Source organism: Trichechus manatus, unplaced genomic scaffold (assembly GCF_000243295.1).
Source record: "Trichechus manatus latirostris isolate Lorelei unplaced genomic scaffold, TriManLat1.0 scaffold00050, whole genome shotgun sequence".
Taxonomy (NCBI): domain Eukaryota; kingdom Metazoa; phylum Chordata; class Mammalia; order Sirenia; family Trichechidae; genus Trichechus; species Trichechus manatus.
In genome coordinates, this window is record NW_004443986.1 from 11476711 (window position 1) to 11503069 (window position 26359).

At 40.9% G+C, this 26359-nt stretch overlaps 1 protein-coding gene across 8 annotated transcripts in view; it reads right to left on the reverse strand.

The window, feature by feature from the left end:
- The window catches only part of OSBPL3 (oxysterol binding protein like 3), a 210021-nt gene that overhangs the window by 105101 nt on the left and 78561 nt on the right, over window positions 1-26359 (reverse strand). For all 8 annotated transcript variants that reach the window (XM_004377467.2, XM_004377465.2, XM_023732341.1 and 5 more), the window contains exon 2: window positions 1988-2227. In XM_004377467.2, the coding sequence (XP_004377524.1) occupies window positions 1988-2080 (93 nt within the window). In that variant the 5' untranslated portion in view covers window positions 2081-2227. The remainder of the gene's footprint in view (window positions 1-1987; window positions 2228-26359) is intronic.

Consider the following 26359-nt stretch of genomic DNA (forward strand, 5'->3'; position numbering starts at 1 on the left):
CCAAGAAACTACTAAATACAAGTTTCCAGTACCTATGCAGCACCTTTAGAAACTGAAAGACAATCTTGGGCCCAACTGGGATGGCATAGTAGACTCGGATTGTCAAAGTGGACAACACGATGGAATAAAAAAATAGTCCCTGAAAATTAAACATGGGCTTTATTATCAGATTCAGGCTAAAACTGAAAGTAACTGATTAAATTTTCCATCTTCTCCATCACAAGGACAAATAAGTATTTACATTTATTAAACAACATAATATGCATATTAAAGTGGGAGATCCTAAGTATAAAAGATGACCATCAATGAAAGAATAAATGACTGAATGACCTCCCATCCAAGGTCAGGAAAACATTTAGGCATCAAGAACATTCCTCTTGACTTTTATGATGCAACTGGCCATTCCCTCAAAAAAACCAACAAAAAAACTCTGTGAAAACCAAACCAATTTCAAATCATATAGCAAATAAAGTTTCTATGGTATTTAATCTGAAAAATTCACTGCACAGCTCCACTTCCTATGGTGTTATGAGCACTTGCTACTCCTGTTCTCTCCGTTTATCAAAAGAGAACACAGCATTAGTTGCGACCAAGTACAAAGGGGGGCAGGGGAGGGGGGGAAGATCACACATTCTGCTCTAATCCTAACCAGAATTCCTCCTGGGTGCCAGGCTTACGGAGAGAAATATTCCCATGAAGATACCACATTAAAATCAGTATGGGAAAGCTGACAAAGAGGGTAAGCGTCACTACCCTCATGGAAATAGAATTCCCAGGAAGATATGTGCATGGATGCTAACTTTAGTCTTTTTTTTTAAGTACCAGAAGGAAGTGATGACAGTTCTGAAAAAGTTCTCCTTCCTAACCCCTCATGGGAGATCCTGGAGGGGTCCTCAAATGTCAGGCCTGTGGCAAAATCTAATTAGTCCAGAATCACACATGCTAATGACGTGATGTGGTGTTGTGAGGTGGGCAGCTCCCCGTCCCAGGCAAAGTTCATACAGAGAGCTCTGTGATGATGTGTCACAAATGTATGGACGTGCCTGAAGTGAGAGGTTGCTTGATTGTTGCTTCAAAACCTGGAATCAAGGACTCCGGGAGAATTCTTAGGCCAGCGCTTCCGCGGAGGGACAGGCAATGCCAGCACAGCCAGCAGGTACTGAAAAGGCTCAGAAACCACTTGGGTTGTAAACCCACAGCTTTTTGACAGCCTACTCTTTCTCTCCCTAACTGCAGGAGAAAGAATTATAATGATTAATGCGCATTTACTGCCACTGATCTACAACTAGCTAATTCTGCCAACAGATTTATGAGAAAGGAAACCAAGCAACAACACATAATTAAGTTATTTAGGAATTAATTATTCAAGTCCTTTGATTCCCTTCTTTCTTCCTCCTATTTTATTCCTTTTGGCCATTGCTCTGTTGATTAGGTTCTCTCGCCCACTAGGAAAATGAAGCAAGTGAAACTCAAAGTTACTAATAGAGCAATCTGTGATTAGAAGCTGTCATAAAAGGTTTGATGAGGGGCAGGAACAGGACAGGGGATATTATAATTACTGGAAAAGTGATTTTTTTGTTTGTTTGTTTTGGCTAGCAGGAAACTGGACTCTGGAGGCAAACAGACTGAGCTTTGATTTCTTATACTGCCACTTACTAGCTGTGTGTCCTTGGCCGAGTAACTCAGTCTCTGAGTCAGCTTCCTTGTGAGAAAAACAGGGATATTAATAGCTGTGTTGAAAAGTGTTTGCGAGAACTGCATAAAATAATACAAAGAGCCAAATACAGTTCTTCCCACCTAGTAGGCATTAAAGCTACAAAATTAAAATTATCTAGAATTTACTCTCCTTGTATAATTAAGATATGACTGAGAGCAAATGCTCTTAAACTGAGAAGTAGGATTTCCCCAGTAAATTTGCACATTTTAATCTGCAAACTTCTTGGTGATTTAAATTTGCATTTTAAAATTTAAGTGAGTTAAACATTACCTGTCGACTTCCCTGCTTGGAGGAGCAGCTACTTGTGCTCCTTGAAGGTGAGACCAATTTTTGGGACACTCCAAGGTTCTTCTCATCACTCATTGTGAGCAGCTGGTCACTTGGCCTTGATGCAGTCAAAATGCCATCAGAAGAGAGCGGAGCCCAGAGTATGGAAGTCCCACACAGGCAAGTGGCTCAGCTCTCACCCAGTACAATGTAAAAGCATTCTGGGTGACCCAGAGAAGACCCCTAAAACCAAAAGAAAAGAGGAGAGAGCGGTCAGAGGCATCGGACATCATCTCTAATTACTGTCTACAGATGGCTAATCCACTCTACAGACTCTAGTGCCATGATGCTTCCCTAAAGGTTACAATGCCATGATACTTAGCTACATCGGGGCTGTGCAAGGAAAAAAACAATGCTTCACACCTCTCTCCTACTGGCAATCATGTATAGGTGGTTTTCCATGTAGCTTTGCAACATGACAGGCTTCAGAACATTAATAAGAAAATTTGAGTCCGGACACATACAAAATCAATACTAAAAAAACCACCCCGAACCACATGAAATACCCCTTCACACCCACTGATACGCTGTTATTAAAACACAACTGGAAAGAACAACAATTGGCAAGGATGTGAAGAAATTGGAACCCGCTTGCACTGCTGATACCAAAAAAACCAAACCATGGCCACTGAGTCAATTCTGACTCATAGCGACCCTAGAAGACCAAGAACTGTCCCATAGGGTTTCCAAGGCTGTAATTTTTACAGAAGCAGATTGCCCCATCTTTCTCCCTCGGAGCGGCTGGTAGGTTCAAACAGCCGACCTTTCATTTAGCAGTCAACTGCTTAACCACTGCGCCACCAGGGCTCCTTAAAGCAACACCAAAAACCAAACCAAACCAGCTGCCATCGAGTCAATCCCGACTCACAGCTACCCTATAGGACAGAGTAGAACTGCCCTATAAGGTTTCCAAGGAGCGGCTGATGGATTCGAACTGCAGACCTTTTGGTTAGCAGCCGAGTTCTTAACGACTCCAAAGCAACACAGTAGGAACTTAATAAATGCATTGCTGATGAGAATGGAAAATGACGCAGCTGCTGTGGAGAACAGCTTGGCAGCTCCTCAAACAGTTAAACATAGATTAACCATGTGACCCAGCAATTCTACTCCTAGGTATATACCCAAGAGGACTGAAAATATGTCCACACAAAAACATGTACAGGAATGCTCATAGCATCATTATTCATAACAGGCAAGAGGTGGAAACAGCCCAAATACCCATCAACTAATTAATGGATAAAAACAATGTGGTAAATCCATATAAAATGACATTACTTAGGCATAAAAGGAATCAAGTACTACTGATATATCCTACAAATGGATGAACCCAGAAACCATTGTGTTAAGTGAAAGAAGCCAGACACAAAAGCTACATTGTATAATTCCATTGTATGATTCCACTTACATGAAATATCCAGAATAGGCAAATGGATTCAAACAGAAAGCAGATTAGTGTTGCCAGGGCCTGGGGAGGATGGAAGAATGGAGAACGAACGTTTAATGGGTTTCCTTTCGGGGCAATGAAAATGTTTTGAAACCAGATAGCGTGATGGTTGTATAACATCATGAATGTAGTAGTAAATTCTACTGAATTATACACTTTTGGGTTAAAAGTTTAAAAAACTGATTAAAAGGTGAATTTTGTTATGTATATTTTACCACGATTTTTTTTTTTTAAAAAAAAAACTGTTTTTTAGGGGATAGGGCAGGGAATTTCTTCTCCCAAAGGTTTTTGGAAAAATCCTATAAAAAACTATAACATGGTGTGACAAAAACTATGCGGAAAGCAGAATCTTCTATATTATGTATTAGCATAATTAAAACAACGATCAGTTATTTCTGCACTGATCCATTGAGTACATACTTTCTACCAAGCACTGTATTAAGGACCTCCCACACACACTGGCTCATTTAATCAACAGTCTGATGAGACAGTATTAGCTCTGTTTTCTGGAAGAAGAAAACTGAGTCTCTGAGAAGTTAGGTAACTTGCCCAATCACACAGGTGGTAAGAGGCAGAATTGGGGCTACATCCCAGCCCTTTAACCACGGCGCACGCCCCTAGTGGCCAGGTCTGGTGATAGCAGCTACCACCCCATCTCAGGGGCCTGAGAGAACTGGGGCGATGGACTAAGAAAGACTCAGGAGGGAGACGATCATAAGGCAACTTTAAAGAGGCAATGCCCCCATTCCTTTCTGCAGCACAGTACCAATCTCCAAGGTGGCAAAGCACCTGTGCTGGGGGAGGAGCTCGGCCAGGGCAGAGACAGGAATACCCCTTATAAGAAGTTAGCTGGGCTGTCCCCTGCCACCCCTGCAGCTCTTTGGGAGTCTTGCCCTGATGGAGGGCCTCCCCGAATGCAAAGAGGAAAATCCTGGTCCCAGGATCACCAAGGTGATACCTATCACTGTCTTCAACCACAGCCCTGAATTAACAGGGACTCAAATATTTGGTTTGGGTTTCAGAATGCCAAAATTTTATCTAACACAATAAATTCAAATAAATGTCCATAACTTTCTCAAGCATAACAACAATAACAAAAAATCCCACCTAATCCATTAGGTTATAAGCACTCATCGAGTCTAATTTTAAAAAAGAAATGTTATATGATTGTCCAGGAACCAGCTAGTTAGATATGATATCAAACTTTAGGTTAATTATTAAATACTCGAATCTCCTATGCCTTTCATTAATACTGAGTTCTTTAAAAATGATTATGTTAAAACCATAAATCAACACTAAGACAATTAAGAGAAATATTAAAATCTCTGAAAGTCAAATTAATGTACCTGTATGGAAACCCTGGTTGCACAGTGGTTAAGAGCTATGGCTGCTAACCAAAAGGTTGGCAGATCGAATCCATCAGGCACTCCTTGGAAACTCTATGGGGGCAGTTCTACTCTGTCTTATAGGGTTGCTATGAGTCGGAATCGACTTGACGGCAACGGGTTTTTTTAGAAGGGCCCTGGTGGTGCAGTGCTTAAGAGCTGGGCTGCTAACTGAAAGGCTGGCAGTTTAAATCCACCAGCCGCTCCTTGGAAAACCTATGGGGTTTCTAACCTATAGGGTTGATGTGAGTCGAAATCGACTTGACGGCAGTAAGTTTGGGTGTTTTGTTTTGTTTTGTTTTGTTTTTTGTAGTCATAGAACTAAATTCTGATGTTACTCTCATATAAATGCCCCAAACCTCTGTATTCATTCTGTGTTGGAGCCAACAATAACTCAGACTATCAGCAAACCAACACCAGCCTCTTCATAAAGTTAGCTTTACTTACGGGTGCATGAATAATTGTACCTGAAGTTAGAAGCACATGTAATTTAGTTAAATAAAAACTGCCAAGTGAGGTCATGAAGATATAATAATAGTTTGTTTAATAACAGTGTTGGCTGTTGGTGTTTGAGAAAGGAAAAGAAACTCATGGGAACCCCGAATGATGAAATGCAGGTGGGGGCAGCCATTGCCATGGCAACGCATTCCACCCTGGATTAGGAACACCAACAAAGGGTTTCTGTTTGTGTGAGCAAGTATTTTTTGTTTGTTTGTTTGTTAAGGCCAAGGTTCTGACAACCAAGAGTATTGGATGACAGGTGGTGTATGAAATGTGAAGAGAGAGAAAAGGGCACTTGGGCAATAAAATGAGCATCATAAGAATTCTGAAACTGGACCAAATCCAAAACACCATAACCCTGTCCTGGAGGCATCTGATAAGAAGTGTCATCTTTATCTCTAAACCCTGCCAAATTTCACTTGTGAGGCCACAGCTTCAGAGAGTGAGGGCTGTTAGTAGGCCAAATCTGATATTTATCTAAGTTGGCACTAAGAGTTAAGTCCTCTGCAAGCACCACCCCCAAGCCCCACCTCTTTTCTCCCACTCCCACTCCCACTTCTTTTCCCAATTCAAGGAAAAGAAAGGGTAGAAATTCATAGCCCCTCCCATACCCATTCCCAGGGCTGAGTCTGGGACTGTTGTCTAGCTAAATATTAACTGTTATATCCGCCAGAATCTTCCTGCCATTCCTCAGAAATTCGGTTAAAATTACCAAGGGCAGTTTAAAGGTGAAAAGAAAGTCAAATTCTGGGAAACGGATATGCAGAACAGGGCATAATAAAGAGAGAAAGCAACAGTAACCCAAGACAAAGGTACCCCAGAGAAGGTGGTCAGTTGGAGGGGCACTGCTATTAGTTCCACCTCAGGGTGGTGCAAACAGTTAAAACACTGCTAACCAAAAGGTTGGAAGTTCAAGTCCACCTAAAGGCACCTCGGAAGAAAGGTCTGGTGATCTATTTCCTAAAAATCAGACATTGATAACCCTATGGAGCACAGTCCTACTCTGACACCAAATGAGATCACCATGAGTCAGAGTCAACTTGATGGCAACTGATTTAGAGGACTTCACAGGGCTGGGCTGGAGGTCCAGAGAACAGACCTTGGCAGGAGTCCCAGGACAGAGGGCTTCAGTAGAGAGACTCACACAGAAGCCTGTTATCTTCTACTCCAACTAGCTGAGTTCACTGTATTGACCTCATGGAAATGATGAAGATAAATCCCTTAAGGTGGGGGACACTGGGCCAGAGGCCAGGGCCCTTTAGAGATGAGGAGCAGGTGCATATGAAAGACCATTCCACCCTTCCCAATGACCCTTCATGGAAATCTTCTCAAGGGGCTTATTGGTTTGAACAATATACAACAGCTTCCCTGCTCACAGACTGTGGACAACCTAACTTAGTAAGGGATTACTTACGTGAAGTGCACAGATCTTAAGTGCATGTACCCGTTTTTTGCTTATTGCCATCGAGGCGATTCCGACTCATAGCAATCCTATAGGACAGAGTAGAACTGCCCCATAGGGTTTCCAAGGAGTGGCTTTGGTGGATTCAAACTGCCAACCTTTCGGTTAGCAGCCAAACGCTTAACCACTGCACCACCAGGGCTCCAGTGCATGTACAGCTCTATGACATTTAACATCGGTAAGTATACGCACAGTCACCCTTCAGATCAAGGAATAGACAGTTTGCAGCAGTTCCTAAGGCTCCTCTGGTCCCCTGGCCATTGATCCGACAGGTGGGTGAGCTGATCCTCCTGCTGAGTGCCGTCGCACCTGTGCTGAGTCAAAATCTCCTGCAGGGCCTTGTCAGCATGCCTGAGGGACCGACTGCTGGGACATCCCAGCCTACGGGAGCAGGCTGCATGACTCGTTTTGTGCCTTCTTCTTAATAGAAGTGTTTGATGTGTGATAGAATTTAGCGTGGGGCTCGCTTTCATTTTAACAAACTACCTGGTAGGAGGTTTGGGTGGAGAGGAATCATGACCCACCCCTTCCTGTAAGTCGTGGGAGGCCACCAAACCTGACATTTGTGAAAGGCCAGATGCACTGAGGTGAGTTCACAAACCTCTGCTTGGGCCTCTGACATGAGCTGGGACCTCTCTTACCATTGCTGCCCACCTCTGAGAAGATGAGGGTCAGACACAGGTGAAACGGACTTTTAATTAAAAGCCAAGTGGGCATAAGACATGCAGAAGCTGTCCTGGGGCTTCCATTAGGATAAAGAGAGCTCTGAATTCTACCAAAAATGGGGAGAAATAAATGAACAACGACTGCCAAATATTTTGGCAACAGAGGCTGATTTTCAGACTTATTTTAGAAAATTTTTTTAGTAGAAAAGAATACACCATTTGGGGAAAGATGCACAGGAGACATGTATACATCATACACATGCCTTAGAAGGAGTCAGATCTAGCTTTGAGCTGGCGTTCCTTATTACAAACTCTGTGAGCGTTGACAAATGTGACAACTTCTCTGATCTTCACTTTTCCAGGTATAAAATGGGGAATAAACATCTGTTCCTCAGTTATCTGTTAGGATTAAAAGAAAAAATAAAGATACAGATTCGGGCTTGAATTAACAGGTATTAGTTCCATTTCCTCCTCTCCTGGTTTCCTGAAAGTGGCATATGTAGCACATGATAAGATCCTACACTCTCTTTCAATAAAAAAAATAAAATAAAATAAAGATTCCACAGAATTTTAAAACATTTTCATCTTTTAACATTTCCCAAAATCCACAACACAAGTGTGAACAGACTATTTTTAAATCGTCCAAGCAGAGTGCTGACTTTGGAACAAGACTTTAAATGCAGAAGGATAAAAGCCACATCATTCATCACCATTGACTGTCCAAAAAAAAAAAAGAAGAAGGTAACTTAACTAGTAGATTTTAAACAGTGGCATATAACACAGTTACTTATTGATCCATTAGGCCTGGGGGTCTGCACTCGTATACATGGCCAGATTTTGCTTGAGAAACAGTTTTTGCTTCCAGTCTTGGGGGAAAAAAAAAAAAACTGTGTGAAGAACAGATGGTATCTAGTTCCAGTTAATCTGTAATTTGCCTATAAAATATGCTATTGATATCTCCTGAATAAACACCAAAAAACAGTTTTTAATAGGATATCCATTTCCAGTCTTCTAGTCTTTGGTTAGGAGCCCTGGTGACACAGTGGTTATGAGCTACTAGGACTGCTAACCAAAAGGTCAGCAGTTTGAATCCACCAGCTGCTCTTTGGAAACTATGGGGCAGTTCTACTCTGTCCTATAGGGTCGCTATGAGTTGGAGTCTTTGGTTGGAGAAGTCCCTGGGTGGCACAAACAGTTAAGTGCTCGACTACTAACCAAAAGGTTAGAGGTTCAAGTCCACCCAAAGGTGCTTCAGAAGAAATGTCAATGTGCTTTCAGCCTTTGAAAACCCTATGGAGTGCAGTTCTACTCTGACACACATGGGGTTACCATGGGTTGGAATCGACTTGATGACAACTAGTTTTTAACAGCTAGTATTGAGGGGGAGAGGACACAGGTCATTAAGATAAACCAATAACCTACTACATGCCAGATAATGTGCTAGCTGTCAGAAATGGAAAAAAAAAAAAAGGAATAAGGCACAGCTCTCATTTTTAAGTGGCTTCTGATCTATAAAGTCTACTGGAGAGAAAAAATATACGTTGTTAGCATGAGTAACAGAGGTGCTTTTACATTTTTCTTGCCATTTTAAGCTCTCATCTACCAAAAACCACCCTAGTTTTTCTTTTAGCCTGTTTTCTCTGCTTTTCTTTTTATTCCTCCTTCTTAATTCTTTTTCCAGCTTGTATTAGTTTAAAAGTGTTTTATGTTCATTTTCTTGCAGCAACTCTTCCCCTAGGAGTGAGCATAACTTCCCACACTACGTTCACTAAACCAGTGGTTCACTGCTATCTTTCAGGCCTCTTACAAGCCATTGTTTATTATTGCCCCTGCAGTTTTGGAAAGATAGCTCAAAATATATCTCGGGAATTTTAGTTTTATAGAATTTGGTTTCAGCTTAAATTCTCAGTCCTGGAGTTATTTTTAGTAAGGTGGACAAACACACTTGAAGTGTGTACATGTGATACATTAACCACTGGAGTATTTAGTTTCTTGTTATTTGAGAGTATTCTGTTAGCTCTCATAGAGTATTATTCATTACTAGTGTAATGTTCACATTTCTGAAAACACAATTAGTAGATTTATAGGGAGATGGAGAATTTTTTAAAATTCACATTCATAGTTCTTAGTGACTCAATTGATAGTCTTTTTAGATAAGCAATGAAATGCTGTGTGTGGTTGCTGATTGTTAAAACTCTATCCTGCCTCAGAAGGCAGTTGTCAGTTAAGGGAGGTAACAACACCCACTGATAAAATTCAAACCACAAGATGTTATTTTTAGCTCCTGGATGATGCTAACTCTTCTTACCCTTTAAACTGCTAAGTCACATCCTGCTCTGCATTTTAATTTGGTATAAATTAGATGCAGCAGACAGAGGTCTGGCATTAGATACTAAAATGAAATTAAATGCCAAATAAAAGAAGGTGGTTCTTTGGAGTAGATCTATCATTTCTGGAGGCAAGACGATGTTATGGCAGTGGTTCTTAGCCCTCTTTGTGTATCAGAATCACCTGGGGAGTTTTTCAAAATGTCCATGCCCTAGTCTTACCCCTAGAGTGTCTGGCTGAATTGGTATGAAGTGGGGCCAGGCTTTGGTCTTTTGTTTATCCTCTTCCGAGTTGAGATATGTTGAATGAGGTTCCCCTTACCTCCTAGTGGCCATCCTCCAACTTCACCTACCACATTTCCATCTACCTAGTCAAATCCTACCAACATCTTCACGGCTCCCCACAGGTTTCCTTTTTCAAGATTTGTTCTCAATTCCAGCCCCACTGCATTTTTCCCATTATGACTACCCACAACACCTACTGTATGCCCATCCTGAAATGTGTTCTGGCTTGTTTCCTTGGTGCATGTCTCATCTCCTTATTGAGAGTGGTTTCTTTATTGGATTATGTGTCTGTCATTTACTTAAGTTTCCAAATCTTAAGGGGTTAGCACAGCTGTGGACCCATAAACTAGTTGCTGTCAAGTCAATTCTGACTCATGGCGACCCCATGTGTGTCAGGATAGTAGAACTGTGCTCAATAGGGTTCTCAATGGCTATGAATCTTTCGGAAGTAGATTGCCAGGCCTCTCTTCCAAGGCACCTCTGGGTAAACTCAAATGGCCAAACACCTAGTTAGTGGTTGAGCACTTAACCATTCGTGCCACCCAGGGACACCACTACCTGCTAGAAGGTTTTTACTAAAACATGTTTTATCTTGGAAGCAGAGAAAGAAATCTTCTAAAGTGTCCATCAGTTGAAGTTAAAGAATTTGTAGAAAGATGGATCCTAATTCTTTAGGAGTTTACATCTAATGAGAATGTTACAAAAGAGTAGCAAGCAACGGAGATTAAAAATAAGAAAATGGAAGTCAGGAAGGCATTATGCTGAGTAAAATTAGTCAGTCGCAAAAGGGCAAATATTGTATAAGACCACTATTATAAGAACTCAAGAAAAGGTTTAAACACAGAAGAAAACATTCTTTGATAGTTACGAGGGTGGGAGGGAGGGAGAGGGGTATTCACTAACTAGACAGTAGACAAGAACTATCTTAGGTGAAGGGAAGGACAACATACACTACAGGGGATGTCAGCGCAACTGGACTAAACCAAAAGCTAAGAAGTTTCCTGAATACAACCAAAAACTTCAAAGGACAGAGTAGCAGGGGTGGGGGTCTGGGGACCATGGTTTCAGGGGACATCTAGGTCAATTGGCATAACAAAGTTTATGAAGAAAATGTTCTGAATCCTACTTTGGTGAGTGGCGTCTGGGGTCTTAGAAGCTAGTGAGCAGCCATCTAAGAGGCAACTGGTCCCAACCCACGCTGAGCAAAAGAGAATCAAGAACACCAAAGACACAAGGAAAATATTAGCCCAAGACACAAAAGGTCCACATAAACCAGCGACTCCATCAGTCTGAGACCAGAGGAACTAGATGGTGCCTGGCTATCACCAATGACCACCCTGACAGGAAACACAACAGAGAGTCCCTGATAGAGCAGGAGAAAAGTGGGGTGCATAACTCAAATTCTAGCGAAAAGACCAGACTTTATGGTCTGACTGAGACTGGAGGGATGTCAGAAGACATGGCCTCTGGACTCTCTGTTAGCCCAAAACTAAAACCATTCCTGAAGCCAACTCTTCAGACAAAGATTAGACTGAACTATAAGACGTAAAATGATACTCGTGAAGAGTGTGCTTCTTAGCTCAAGTAGATACATAAGACTAAACGGGCAGCTCCCATCCAGAGGCAAGATGAGAAGGCAAAAAGGGACAGGAGCTGGTTGAATGGAAACGGGAAATCCAAGGCGGAAAGGAGGAGTGTGCTGTCACTGTATGAAGAGTGCAACTAGGGTCACATAGCAATGTGTGTAAGAAGTTTTGTATGAGAAACTAACTTGAACTGTAAAGCACAATAAAAAAAAAAACAAGAAAGACAATGGAAGTCAAAATGTGAGGTGTAAATAACGTATTACAATTCTAGCTGGATTCCATCAAATTCATCTAAAGAAATCACTTTCAGCAACCAGGACGACGACCAACCCTGTGAATTCCTCTATGTTTTATATTCACTGCCGACATCCCTTCAATTAGGGAGTTAACGCACAGTGAGGGTGTTTTAATTACTCCATCACTTTGTATTTATATAGCATCTTTCATCAAAGATCTCCAAGTGCTATGCAAATAGCAACTACTCCCTCACCTTCACATCCAAAGAGCAGCCCCAGCACACAGCAGTGACAATCATATCTCCATGAAACTGAGAAGCGCCTCAATCTCCAGACCCAAGTCTGACTCAAGGCTTATTTATGACTCAGTTCAAACTGATGCCAATTCTGATTCATCATTACTGGGTGTGGCAGGTATATTTTCCAAAGATGACCATACCAATATATATCCCATCTTACATGCTGATGCTAATAATTCTCCATCGAAAAGTAGGGTCAAGGTTCCCTTCCCTTGAATCTGGATGGGCTTGTGATCATGGCAGCAATGACATCTTGTGACTCTGAGGCCTGGTTAGAAAAGGCAGTAAGTACAGCTTCTGTTTGATGCTTTCTCTCAAGATGCTTGCCATTCAACTTAGCTACCACGCTGTGAGGAAGCCCAAACTACCTATGTGAAGAGACACGTGGAGAAGCCCATGTAGAAAAGAATTAGGACCATCTGGCTAGTAGCCAGCATCAACCCCCCCAACATGTGAGAGTACAGTGTCATGTACTAGTACTTTGAAGTCCTGAGTTCTAATCCTAGTTGTAACAGCCTTCCAATGATTCCGGCCTCCAGTCCAACTAACACTGAATGGAACAGAGACCAGCTCTCCCCATCCAGTCCTGCTCAAATTGCAGTTTTGAGGGCAAAATAAATGTTGTCATTGTCTTAAGCCACCACATTTTGGGGTTGTTTGTTACACAGATAACTGAAACATTAGGAAGGAACCCCTGTCAGGCCTCCAGGCTAGCCAGGTGGGAAGCATGTGAAGATGGGGTCAAAATGTCACAGAGTTAAGTCAACAGCAATGCCCCCTTCTCATGACCCTCAAGCCAGAGGCTCCTTCCATCAGAGCATCCTACTCCAGTCTTGTGGGTCAGACTTGGAAGAGGGCTCCTTGGCCAATGTACCCAGACCTCCCTTATACAGTCATGTGCATGAAGCAGACATAGTATAATGTATGGGCCAATCAGCTATCAAACTGGGTATGTATCTACTAGTGAGAATCCACAAATGTGACACTGGAAATCTAAGACTGGACCCAAAGATGAAAAGACAAACCCTTAAACACTCTTTAAATGTAGCTTTAACCCAGACCTCAAAACTCTTCATTTATCATTTGGCATTTATCTTCACAATAGCTTAAGGAGTGGTTGGGAGTGAGTTCCCAACTGGCAACTGCGCCACAGAGAAATTGAAGTGTCTTACTAAGGTCATAGGGTCAGTCAGTGGGGGTACATTCAGGAACTGGAACCCAGGACGTCAAAGTCCTAGCTCATGGCACTGTACTGTCCATCAGGGACACCCACCCAGAAGAGGAAGAGGGAGCTGAAGTAAAAGTTCTAAGTGGATTCACTTACATATTTCTGAAGAGCAGATTTATTGTTAAAGAGTGAAAATCTCAAGCACCATTCAATCTTTTAGTAAGAGCGTGGTGAACTCTTGGGCTTTAGACAAAGAGCTGTTGAGTTGATGCTGCAGTGCAAAGACCTCACCTAACCACAGTAAGGATTCCTTGAGGGCTATCTGTGCCCAGAAACTACAGAGGAGACCATCAAGGCAATATGGAAAGCGGTGCTTCATCATTTGAGCAGGAGCAGAAGACAAATGATTGAAAGCAGAGGAAAGGGAGAGAAAAGACAGAGAGCACCTCATTTGGCTGTAATAAACCCTGAATGATCACTGTATTAGTTTCTTAGTGCTGCCTTAACAAAATGTTATAAGCTGGGTGGCTTGTAAGAACAGATACTTATTGTCTTATAGTTCTGAAGGCTAGTAGTCTGAACTCAGGGTGTGTGCAGGACCGTGTTCGCTCAAAAGGGTCTAGGGGAAGATCCTTCCTAATCTCTCCTGGCTTCTGGGAGCTCCTGATATTCCTTGGCTTGCAGCTGCAGTACAACTCCATTGTCACATGTCCATCTTTCCTCTGTTTCTCTTCTCTTTTATAGGATAACATTCAGATTGGATTAGGACCCACCCTACTCAGTATGATTTCACGTTAACTGATAATATCTTCCAAGACCCAACTTCCAAACAACTTCAGATTCACAGGTACTGGGAGTTAGGATTTAAATATAATTTTGTGGGGGGGACACAATTCAATCCATAACAATCACAGAAATAAAACATCAGCATAGAGATCAGCACTATCTAATACTATTAGGCACTGTCTGATACTGTAGACGCTAGCCACACGTAGCTACTGAGCATGTGAAATGTGGCCAGCACAACTAAGAAACTGAATTTTAAATTTTACTTAATTTTAATTAATTTAAATTTACATAGTTACATGTGGCTGATAGTACCAATACCAGCTGCCATCAAGTCAACTCAGACTCATGACAACTCCATGTATGTCAGAGTAGAATTGTGCTCCATAGGGTTTTCAATGGCTGGTTGTTTTGGAAGTAGATCGCCAGGGCTTTCTCCTGAGGTGCCTTTGGCGAGACTCAAACTTACAATCTTTTGGTTAGCAGCTGAGCATGTTAACCATTTCACCACCCAGGGACTCCAGCTAGTAGCTACCATGCTGGATGGTATAGCTTTAGACCACACCATTCTAAACCACCCATTTTCTTCCTCTTTTCCTATTGCACAAAGTGAAAACACCTAGCAACAATTTTGCTTCTTGAAATCTTCCAGGTGTGCTCTCTCCCCTACCTTCCCTGAAACAGTCAATGTCTGACCCTCAGCTGAGTCGCCATAAACGATAATGGCCACAACGTAAGTATATCGTCGTGTCCAGACAATGATCTTCCCCATTCCCTCCATTGTCTGGAGGAAACAATTAAAGGGCATAACAGGCTATTCCTTTTCTATGTGATGTCAGCAGGGACCTTTAGCAGTAAGCCTAACTTAAACTTACGGGTACTTCAACTGCGTCAGGACAGAAATGAGCTTCCCTGAAAGGACTGCACCATCCAACTCACACAGCTTCAGTGGAAAACCAGTAGGAGCGTGTCATTTAGGAATTTAACAAGACTCCTTACAGTGGGTATACAGTATTAAGGCAATACTCTGTGACACAAGGCAAAAGATGGTATTTTAGAACAACAACAACAAAATGTGATCAGTTAAAATAATTATCAGATGCCAATTTTGGGGTAGATGAAAATATCCATCATTTTGCAGTATCTTCAGATGGCAACTATTATGGATTGAATTGTGTCCCCTGAAAACGTGTATCAACTTGGCTAGGCTATGATCCCCAGTATTGCGTGAGTGTCCACCATTTCATCATCTGATGTGATTTTCCTACGTATTATAAATCCTGCCTCTATGATGTTAATGAGGCAGGATTACAGGCAGTTATGTTAATGAGGCAGGACTCAGTCTACAAGATTAGGTTGTGTCTTATCTCTTTTGAGATATAAAAAGAGAAAGGAGCAGAGAGAGACAGGGGGACCTCATGCCACCAACAAACAAGAACCAGAAGAATAGCACATCCTTTGGACCCAGGTTCCCTGCGCTGAGAAGCTCCTCGACAGGGGAAGATTGATGACAAATACCTCCCCCCAGAGCCAACGGAGACAGAAAGTGTTCCCCTGGAGCTGGCAATCTAAATTTGGACTTCTAGCCTCCTAGACTGTGAGAGAATAAATTTCTCTTTGTTAAAGCCATCCACTTGCGGTATTTCTGTTATGGCAGCACTAGATGACTAAGACAGCAACAAATATCCACCATCAGCCAGCCAGGTGCTTTTCACAGTGTTTATGTGAGACCAGCTAGGAACTAGTTTCAGGTGACAAGCTATGTCAATAGAAAACTTCCAAGCAAATACAAATAGTATCTTGGGACCAAGATAATGAGTCGCCCCACCCTGATTCCTTCTAATCTTCCTGCTTACAGTTGTTTTTCAGGCAATCCGGCTAAAATCAGACTTCACACATGCCTGCCATGAAACAGTAGGTTACTTAAAGGTGAACTCGGTAGCCATGTTTTCAGTATATGCCGCCATTTTCTTGGGACCACATAGACGTCAAGAGTACATGAGGAGCCATTTTGAAGGAGCAAGGGCCCCCATCTTGAGCCACCAGTTGGCAGGCAGCCTACATGCCCACACCACATCTGTTTTTGAATATGTATGCCATTTCCCAGACATTTAATTAATATGTATGACTTCTCCTTTCCCGCGTAGTATAAAACTTCTTCCAGCCCTTCGTTCAGAGTGACAGTGCTTTGAGAACACTCTCCCTGTCTCCTCGCCCGCTGTGAGCAATAAACCATGCCTTTCCTCAAACCCGTATGACTCTTAGTTATTCTTAACAAGAGCACAGGCTGCGAATTCATAACCTTTGGGTTCGGTAACATATGCGCTGGTGGTGTGTGGTGGGGAGGGGAGGAAGTGGACCTTTTAAAAGGGTTCCCACACAATTTACAAAGTGATTCAGTTTCTGCAGCTTTTGCTCTGAGGACAGGAAGAGGGTTGAGCATGACAGGACAACATGATAATCTAGTGCTTTCTCCCATTATTTCTTTTGCTCAATTCAAGTAAGATTAAATTGAATATTTTACTTATAAAACTGTTTAGTTTGAATCCAGTTTTGAATACAATTATTTCTGTCAATCATTCATCTCTCTATATATATGTATGAAAGCATGTCCGAAATAAACATTAACATTGGCTATTTTCTGGGTGATGGGATTTTGGGGCAATATTTTGTCTTCTCCTTTGAACTTTTTTGTTTTGCTTGACTTTTTTTTTTAACTAAAGAACATATATCATTGAAATTTAAAAAAACAAGTAATTACTATTTCCTAAAATTCCTAAATTCATTTTTATAAAATTTTAACCTGATCCACGCTTCTCTTATTTCTCCTACTCCCACTGTTATCAGTTGAATTCTGTCCCTCAAAAAGATACGCTAAAGTCCTAATCCCTGGTACCTGTGTGACCTTGTTTGAAAATAGTGTCTTTGAAGATGTTATTAGTTTAGCTAACATGAGGTTTTACTGCAGTAGAGCAGGTCCTAATCCAATATGACCAATGTCCTTACAAAAGAGGAGAAGAGACACAGAGACGAAAGGCATACACAGGGAAGAGGCCATGTGAAAATGGAGGTGGAGACTGGAGTTATGCTGCTGCTACAAGCCATGGAATGTGGTGGGGCTACCAGAAGCTGGAAAAGAGAAAAAAGGATCTTCCACCAGAGCCATCACAGAGAGCATGGCCCTGCTGATACTTTGATTTTGGACTTCTAGCCTCCAGAACTGTGAGACAATAAATTTCTGTTGTTTTAAGCCACCTGATTTATGGTACTTTGTTACAGCAGCCCTAAGAAAGTAACACACCCCACCAACCTCAGATTCCAACTCAAGTACTCCCATGAGTCATCTTCAGTCTCTGACCCTCCTTCATCTGGTTGTGTCTCAGCTGCTGGAGAAACATAGACTTGCTCCACTCATAAGAGAATATGCCTAATATCACATTTCCAGTCATCAAACAAGGTAGTGCAGAAATCTCCCAAGAATGCAGATGAGAAAAACAGTGGTGTTTAGATCTTTTAACTGGAGGTGTGAATGGAAAATATTGACGCTGGGAATCCCAGCTGTGCTGTCGTTTTACACCACAATGGTGACAAACACCAACACATACAAGCTGGATTTACAAGAAGTAAATACAGCTGCACCGCTAAGACTTCCTTCCCCCCACCCCATTTCTGTCTTTTTAAAAGTAAAGTAAATAAATAAACTCTATTAGATGACATTTTAGGGGGATATTATGTGGTTTAAAGTCAGGAAAGTTGTGCGTCAAGGTTGTATCCTTTCACCATACTTATTCAATCTGTATGCTGAGCAAATAATCGGAGAAGCTGGACTATATGAAGAAGAATGGGGCATCAGGGTTGGAGGAAGACTCATTAACATCTTGCAATATGCAGATGATACAATATTGCTTGCTGAAAGTAAAGACAACTTGAAGCACTTACTGATGAAGATCAAAGACTACAGCCTTCAGTATGGATTACACCTCAACATAAAGAAAATAAAAATCCTCACAACTGAACCAATAAGCAATATCATAATAAACAGAGAAAAGAAGTTGTCAAGGATTTCATTTTACTTGGATCTACAATCAACGCCCATGGAAGCAGCAGTCAAGAAATCAAACAATGCATTGCATTGGGCATATGTGCTATGAAAGACCTCTTTAAAGTGTTAAAAAGCAAAGATGTCCCTTTGAGGACTAAGGTGTGCCTGACCCAAGCCATGGTGTTTTCAATCGTCTCATATGCATGGGAAAGTTGGACAATGAATACGGAAGAACAAAGAAGAATTGATGCCTTTGAATTATGGTGGTGGCGAAGTATATTGAATATACTATGTACTGCCAGAAAAATGAACCAATCTGTCTTGGAATATGTACAGACAGAATGCTCCTTGGATGTGAGCATGGCAAGACTTCATCTCACATACTTTGGACATGTTATCTGGAGGGACCAGTCCCTGGAGAAGGACATAATGCTTGGTAAAGTGGAGGGTCAGCGAAAAAGAGGAAGATCTTCAAAGACATGGATTGACACAGTGGCTGCAACAACGGGCTCAAACATAGCAACGACTGCGAGGATGGCGCAGGATCAGGCAGTATTTCCTTCTTTTCTACACAGTGTTGCTATGAAGTCGGAATCAACTTGATAGCACCTAACAACTGCCTCCTCAGATTTGAAAGTTCACTAGAATGACTCACAGAACTCAGAAAAGTGCTATACTTTACAATTATAGCTTTATTATAGCAAAAAGGATACAAAAGAAGAGACACATCGTGAGGTCTGGAAGGGTTCCCAATACGAAGCTTCCATATCACAAGGGACATGTTATCCTTCCATGCAATGATGTGATATAGTTCTTAGTATAGCAAAGGACACAGTCAGCTTCTACGTAATGTTCCAACAGACATGACTCTTCCTAAAAAACAGCAACTCACAAAGACTAAGAAATCAGCCCTTATGTCTGAAACATAAAGGTATTACCCTGGATCATAATTATATTCAAAATGTGTTCTGCTAAATACCAGTCCCACAGGGCTCTCTGTGGGGGAAAAAATAAGTCCCCACAGACCAGTCATATTGAGCAGGGCTGCTCTATGTTCCCCTATCAGAAATCATATATGTTAGCACATTAAAGGCTCTGAGAAGTCCTGCAGTTAAAACAAACAAAAATCTGTTAATTTTGCTGATAAATTCCAAACCTATCTCACCATGGAATCCATTCTTTGAGGTGACACTTATCAACATTCCTTCAGCCTGACAATCCTGTCTAGCTTTAAAACTCAATTATCCTATGAGTCCATGAAATGATTTGAACTCTACAGCAAGTTTACCCTCTGAGAAACCAAGCCTTTAAAAGTTGGTTTATCCGTCATGCAAATAAATTAACATGCACAGGCACCATTTTTTGGTTATGAATCAGGCTCACAGCAGCCAGTAAAAACACCTGGATGCTCTTTGCTTATAGTTTCATGCCTATGCTTGAATTATTTCCAAATAGACAAACCACGACTATCCCATAAAAAACAGTAAGCAATGTTCATGGACTAGGAGTGAGTTTCCCTATTTGAGTCCAGCCTCATGATTGGTTCCTCATTATCATGCCTTCCCCTATGCCAACGTCCTCCCGGTCCCCTCTCCCCACTTGCTTTCTGAAATTTACTGCTCAGACTCAATCCTTTCTATTCCATTCTGAAATGAGCCTGAAGAGGGAACATCTGGATGAGAAGTACCGGCAGTCTCCAGGTTACGAACAAGATGTGTTCCTAAGTCTGTCTTTAAGTTGAATTTGTCGGTAAGTTGGAACAGGTACATACACTTCTTATTTAGTGTCAGTACGAAACCACCAGTGGCTCTGCGGGAGAAAGATGTGGCAGTTTGCTTCCGTAAAGATTTACAGCCTCAGAAACCCTATGGGGTCGCTATGAGTCGGAATCAACTCAACAGCAGTGGGTTAGTCAAATGTTTGTCTTAGTATATAGTATATATTTTACCTTTCTATACATATAAAGGAGCACTAGTGGTGCAGTGGTTAAGCATTTGGCTGCTAACCAATAGGTCGGCAGGTCAAATCCACCAGCCTCTTCTTGGAAACCTTACGGGGCAGTTCTACTCTGTCCTATAGGGTTGCTATGAGTTTGAACTGACTCAATGGCCACAGGTTTGGTGTTTTTCTTTTTTTTTTAATGCATACAAAGGAGCCCTGGTGGCACAGTGGGTTAAGAGTTCAGCTGTTAACCAAAAGGTTGGCAGTTTGAATCCACCAGCCACTCCTCGGAAATCCTATGGGGCAGTTCTTAAACACTTCCAAACCATACAGGGTTTTCATGGGCGTCACAAAGTAGTGCATGTGTTCATTTTTACAAACCATTGTATTTAACTCAAATATTTAATATAATAGGCTTTATGGCAGTCCTTTCTTAAGTACGAGTTGTCAGTAAGTCATACGTTCGTAACCCAAGGACTGCCTTTCCTCATTTGGAGGAAAGAAATGTCACTCAAGGCAGTTAAAACAAAACCCTAAGTTAACTGGAGAAACTGCTGAAAAGAATCTTGGAAAATATCTCGGAAATTAAATACTCATGTACTGCAGAGTGAGCTTACTTGGAAACATATTGCCAAACAATTAGTGCTATATTTACCCAAGCAAACAAGAAAATCAGATCTGCACTTAGTACTTTTTAAACAAAGGTTTAGTGAGTACTTACTATATGTCAGGCACTGTTCTAGACACTGGAGATACAGCAGTAAACTAAATCTGAAACACTATGAACTAAATCTGAACCAAACAATACCACAGAACAGACCAGAAAATTCAGTAATGCCAAGTTATATGATGACTCTGGATAAAACAGTTTCTATGTGAAAGAAGGATGACTTCAAGGAAGAATTCAAAGCCATGTGATAAGGTACAAGGAAAGCTTTGCATCCATGAAAAGGGGATGGGAAAGGCAACAGATATTTATTTTGTATCTATCATTTTTCATGCACCATGCTAGATTCTTTAACATACGTTACATTATTTAATTCTCAGAATTATCCTTTGACTTAGGCTTTAAGCTTCATTTTACAAACAAGAAAACTAAAACACAGCTATCGGTCAAACTTTTGGGCTCTGCCTGATTAGAAATCCATACCTTTCATATTAAATGGCAAAGTTAGACCTGAAACTGAATTTATAATATGATGGGCATTTCAAAGTCACATTTCCAACCTAACTTTATGATAAAAGAGACAATATATCTCAAAGCATGTGGGTAAAGGGGTTGACATCAACATCACATCAAATAATAATCTTTACAAAGTTGGTGAATTCCTGATTTCAAAACTTATTACAAAGCTATACTAATCAAGATAGTGTGGTACTGGTGTAAGAAGAGATATACAGATCAGCAGAACAGAACTGAGAATTCAGAAATAAACCCTTACATTTATGGTCAATTGATTTTCAACAACGGTGCCAAGGCAATTCACTCGGGAAAAAAAAATATTTTCAACAATAGTGCAGGAACAGCTGGATCTCCACATGCAAAAGAATGAAGCTGGACCTCTACCTCACACCATATATGCAAATTAATTCAAGATGGATCAAAGACCTAAATGTACGGGCTAAAAGTATAAAACTCTTAGAAGAAAACATAGGGCTAAATCTTTGTGGCCTTGAGTTAGGCAGTACAAGTAATATAGTACAAGCACTAAAGAAAAAAAATAGATAAACTGAATTTCATCAAAATTTAAAACTTCTGTGCATCAAAGACAGTATCAAGAAAGTAAAAAGACAACTCACAAAATGGGAGAAAATAATTTGCAAATCATATACCTGATAAAGATCTAGTATCCAGAATACATAAAAACTCTCACAACTCAACAATAAAAAGACAAATAACCTAATTTAAAAATGGGCAAAAGATCTGAACAGGCATTTTTCCAAAGAAGAGATAGAAATGGCTAATAAGTTCAGGAAAAGATGCTCAACATCATTAATCATTAGAGAAATCCAAATCAAAACCACAATGAGATACCACTTCACACCCACTAGAATGGCTATAACCAAAAAGATGGACAGCAACAAGTGTTGGCAAGGATACGGAGAAATTGGAATCCTCACACATTACTGGTGGGAGTGTAAAGTGGTATAGTCCCTTTGGAAAATAGTTTGGAGATTCCTCAAAAAGTTAAAAATAGAGTTGCCATATGACCCAGGAATTCCACTCCTAGGTATATACCCAAGAGAAATGAAAACTTAAGTCTAGACAAAAATTTGTCCACAAATGTTCATTGATTCAATATTCATAATAGCCTATAAGTAGAAACAACCCAAATGTCCATCAACTGATGAATAAACAAACAAAATGTGGTGATTCCATACAATGGAATAATATTCAACAATAAAAAGAACTAAAGTACTGATACATGCTACAGTTTTGGGGGTGACCTCACAGATGGGGAGTGACTGCTACTGGGTATGAGGTTTCTTTTTGGGGTGATGAAAATGTTCTGGAAATAGACAATGGCGATGGTTGCACAACTTTGTGAATATACTAAAAATCATTGAATTGAATACTTTAAAAGGATGAATTTTATGGTATGTGTATTATCTCTAATAACTCCCTGCCTCAAAAAATAATTTTTCAATCAAATAGAATCAGATACGTGACATTTGGGATCTAATCATAAGATTCAACAGGAAATTGCTCTGATATTTGAAACAGATAAAGAAAGTCCAGTAGGGAAGTTTGAAAACCTCACATGGTAACTTTAAAATAACATGCTCAATTGAAAAGAAATGAACTAATACTAACATAAGAATATGATTTTGGACCAGTTCATATAAAGCCTTCTGAATTTATTTATATGCTCTAGTAAAATCATGGAAAGAATGAATTAGCAAAATTCAAGGGTCAATGTCAACCTCAGCAAGTGGAAACACATGTACAAATGAACACTGGCTGCCGTATTAGTCATCCCAGAACTCACAAATAAGTCATGGAAACTCCTCCTCCTTTGAGAGGTTATTGACAATCATATCCAGAAATGAAACATGGGGTCCTCCGAGATCTCAAAGGCTTTCTTCTACTATATCCTGGTAGGCAGCACCAGCTTAGATTACTGAGGGGTCTCTATGAAACCTTTTACAGAATCATTGAAAGCCCAATCTAGATGTGATGTTAAAATGACCTTCAAGTTATGAAACAACTGGTTGATCTTTGATTTGCAAGCTTGCTTTACATGTAGCACTGGCACAGACTCATATTTAAAAAAAAAAAAAAAAAAAAAAGCCATCTACTACCACTCTAATTCTCAGAAAGGTTAAAATAGGAAATATGCAGGTTAAAATAGAAACACGTACGTGCACACACATTCACAAAAACCATCACTAGCCGGAAGAATAACACAAGTTAATGAAAAGCCTGAATTCCACTGTCTACAGTCAAAAGGGCTAGATAAAAGAGCAAGCACAGATAATCCCAGCTTTCAAGGTTGTGTTCCAAAAGGTCAAGTGTAAATCAGCTGTTTGAAACTCAAGCACATTTTTTTCACAGAAATCGGTTACCTTGTGGTCATGTATCCAGCCCTGCGCAGAGAGGCCCACGCACTTCTGTTAGGGGAGAAAGGCTTTTCAAGCTCCAGCGCCGGAACACAGATCAGAAGTGGCAGCAACCCAGCTGCAGCATCAGGAAACAGGGAAGGAACACACTCTCTGGTCCCATCATACCCTGGTGTCCTAAACTGTTGGACAAATACAGGGCCTGGTCCACACTGGGAGCCCTGGTGGCGCAGTGGTTAAGAGAATGGCTGTTAACCAAAAGGTCAGCAGTTCGAATCCACCAGACGCTCTTTGGAAACCCTAGGGGGCCGTTTCTACTCTGTCCTATAGGGTCACTATGAGTTGGAATGAATTCGACAGCAGTGGGTTTGGTTTTGGTTTGGTCCACCTTGGGAATCTACCCCACTCCCAGTCGGACATAAGAATCCTTCATAAGGGAGCTCTAAGCCTGGGAGGGAGCCCTGGTGGCCCAGTAACTAAGCACTTGACCACTAATTGAAAGGTCATCCGTGTGAATACACCAGCTGCTCTGAGGGAGAAAGATGTGGCAATCTGCTTCCATAAAGATTACAGCCTAGGAAGCCCTATGAGGCAGCTCCACTTTGTCCCATAGGGTCACTACGAGTCAAAACCAACAGGTTTTTTTTTTTTTTTTTTTTTTTAAGCCTGGGAGGGCCTGTGGCATTTTGTTACCCTCCCAAGGTCTGATTTCATTAAATACTTGGTTATCTGGAAATTAAAACAAAAGAGTTCTTATCGTGGGATTTTAAAGAACTTTTTGTTGACGTACAAAATTCATAGGGAAAGTCAAATTGCTGGATTTTTAAATATATATATATTTTGTAAGGAAGATGCATGAATTGGGAAACAACAGTGACTTTTGGTAACTTCTCAATATCCCTTGTGGTCAATACAAACTGTGCTTTTTCACCACCATATGTCCTCCACCAAGCACAGAGGCTGGCACATAGCAGGCACCTCTAAAATATCTGCAGAACCTTCTGTATCTTTTAATATCTTCAGTATTGTGGATGTCATTTTTTTTAAATACACTATTTTTTAGAGCAGTTTTAGGCTTACAAAAAAATTGCACACAATTTCTGTATAGCGGTTCCCATATACGCCCCTTCCCCCTGCACGCTGTTTCTCCTATTACAACATCTTGCATTAGTGCCATACGTTTGTTATAACTGATGAACCAATACTGATACATTATTTTTAACCAACTTTCACATTTTACATTATGGTTCATTTTTTGTGTTGTACAGTTATATGGGCTTTTTTTTTTTTTAATAGACTTTCTTTTTTAGAGTAGTTTTAGGTTTACAGAAGAATTGTGAAGAAAGTACGGAGAGGTCCCATTTACCCCTCTCCCTGTATATTGTTTCTTCTATTATTAATATCTTACATTCCTGTGCTACAGTCATTACAACTCATGAACCAATATTGATTCATTATTATTAACTAAAGTCCATAGTTTACATGTGGGTTCACTCTTTGTGTTGCACAGTCCTGCAGGTTTTGACAAATGCATAATGTCATATGTCCACCATTACAGCATCATGCAGAATAGTTTCACTGCTCTAAAAAGGCCCTGTGCTCCACCTATTCATCCTACCTGCCCCCGCTTCCCGGCCTCCGGCTTCAGGCAACCACTGATCTTTTCACTGTCTTTATAGTCTTGGCTTTTCCAGAATGTCATATAGTTGGAATCATACAGTGTGTAGCTTTTTCAGACTGGCTTCTTTCTCTTAGCAATATGCACTTAAGGTTTGTAATCTCTTTTTTCAATTCTGTAGAGTAACTTACAGTGTGATAGGCACCAACCAGACTGGCCTGGCCTCAGATGAAGGTATCTTGTGAGAAATAGAAAGTAGATGGTTTAAAAATAGTAATCACTTGCAAGCTTTTATTACTATTTTTAAACCATCTACTTTCTATTTCTCACGTGAAAGCTTGCAAGTGGCCATCTAAGATGCATCAGTTGGTCCCAGCCACCTGGAGCAAAGGAGAATAAAGAACACCAAAGACACGAGGAAAGTTGTAGCCCAAGAGACAAAAAGGGCCACATAAACCACAGACTTCATCAGCCTGAGACCAGAAGAACTGGATGGTGCTCAGCTACCACCAATGACAGCCCTGACAGGGAACACAACAGAGAATCCCTGATGGAGCAGGAGAAAGGTGGGGTGCAGAACTGAAATTCTAGTAAAAAGACCAGACTTAATGGTCTGACTGAGACTGGAGGAACTCCAGAAAGCATGGCCCCTGAATTCTCTATCAGCCCAGAACTAAAACAATTTCCGAGACCAACTCTTCAGACAGGACTGGACTGTGGGACATAAAGTGATACTCTTGAGGAGTGTGTCTGTTAGCTCAAATAGATACAAGAGACTAAATGGTCAGCTTCTGTCCGGAGGTGAGATGGGAAGGCAGAGAGGGTTAGGAGCTGGTTGAATGGACATGGGGAATCAGAGGTGGAAAGGAAGAGTGTGCTGTCACAGTATGGGGAGAGCAATTAGGGTCACATAACAATGTATGTATAAATTTTTGTATGGGAAACTAACTTGAAATGTAAACTTCATTTAAACTACAACAATAAAAAAAATTTTTTTAAATAGTAATAA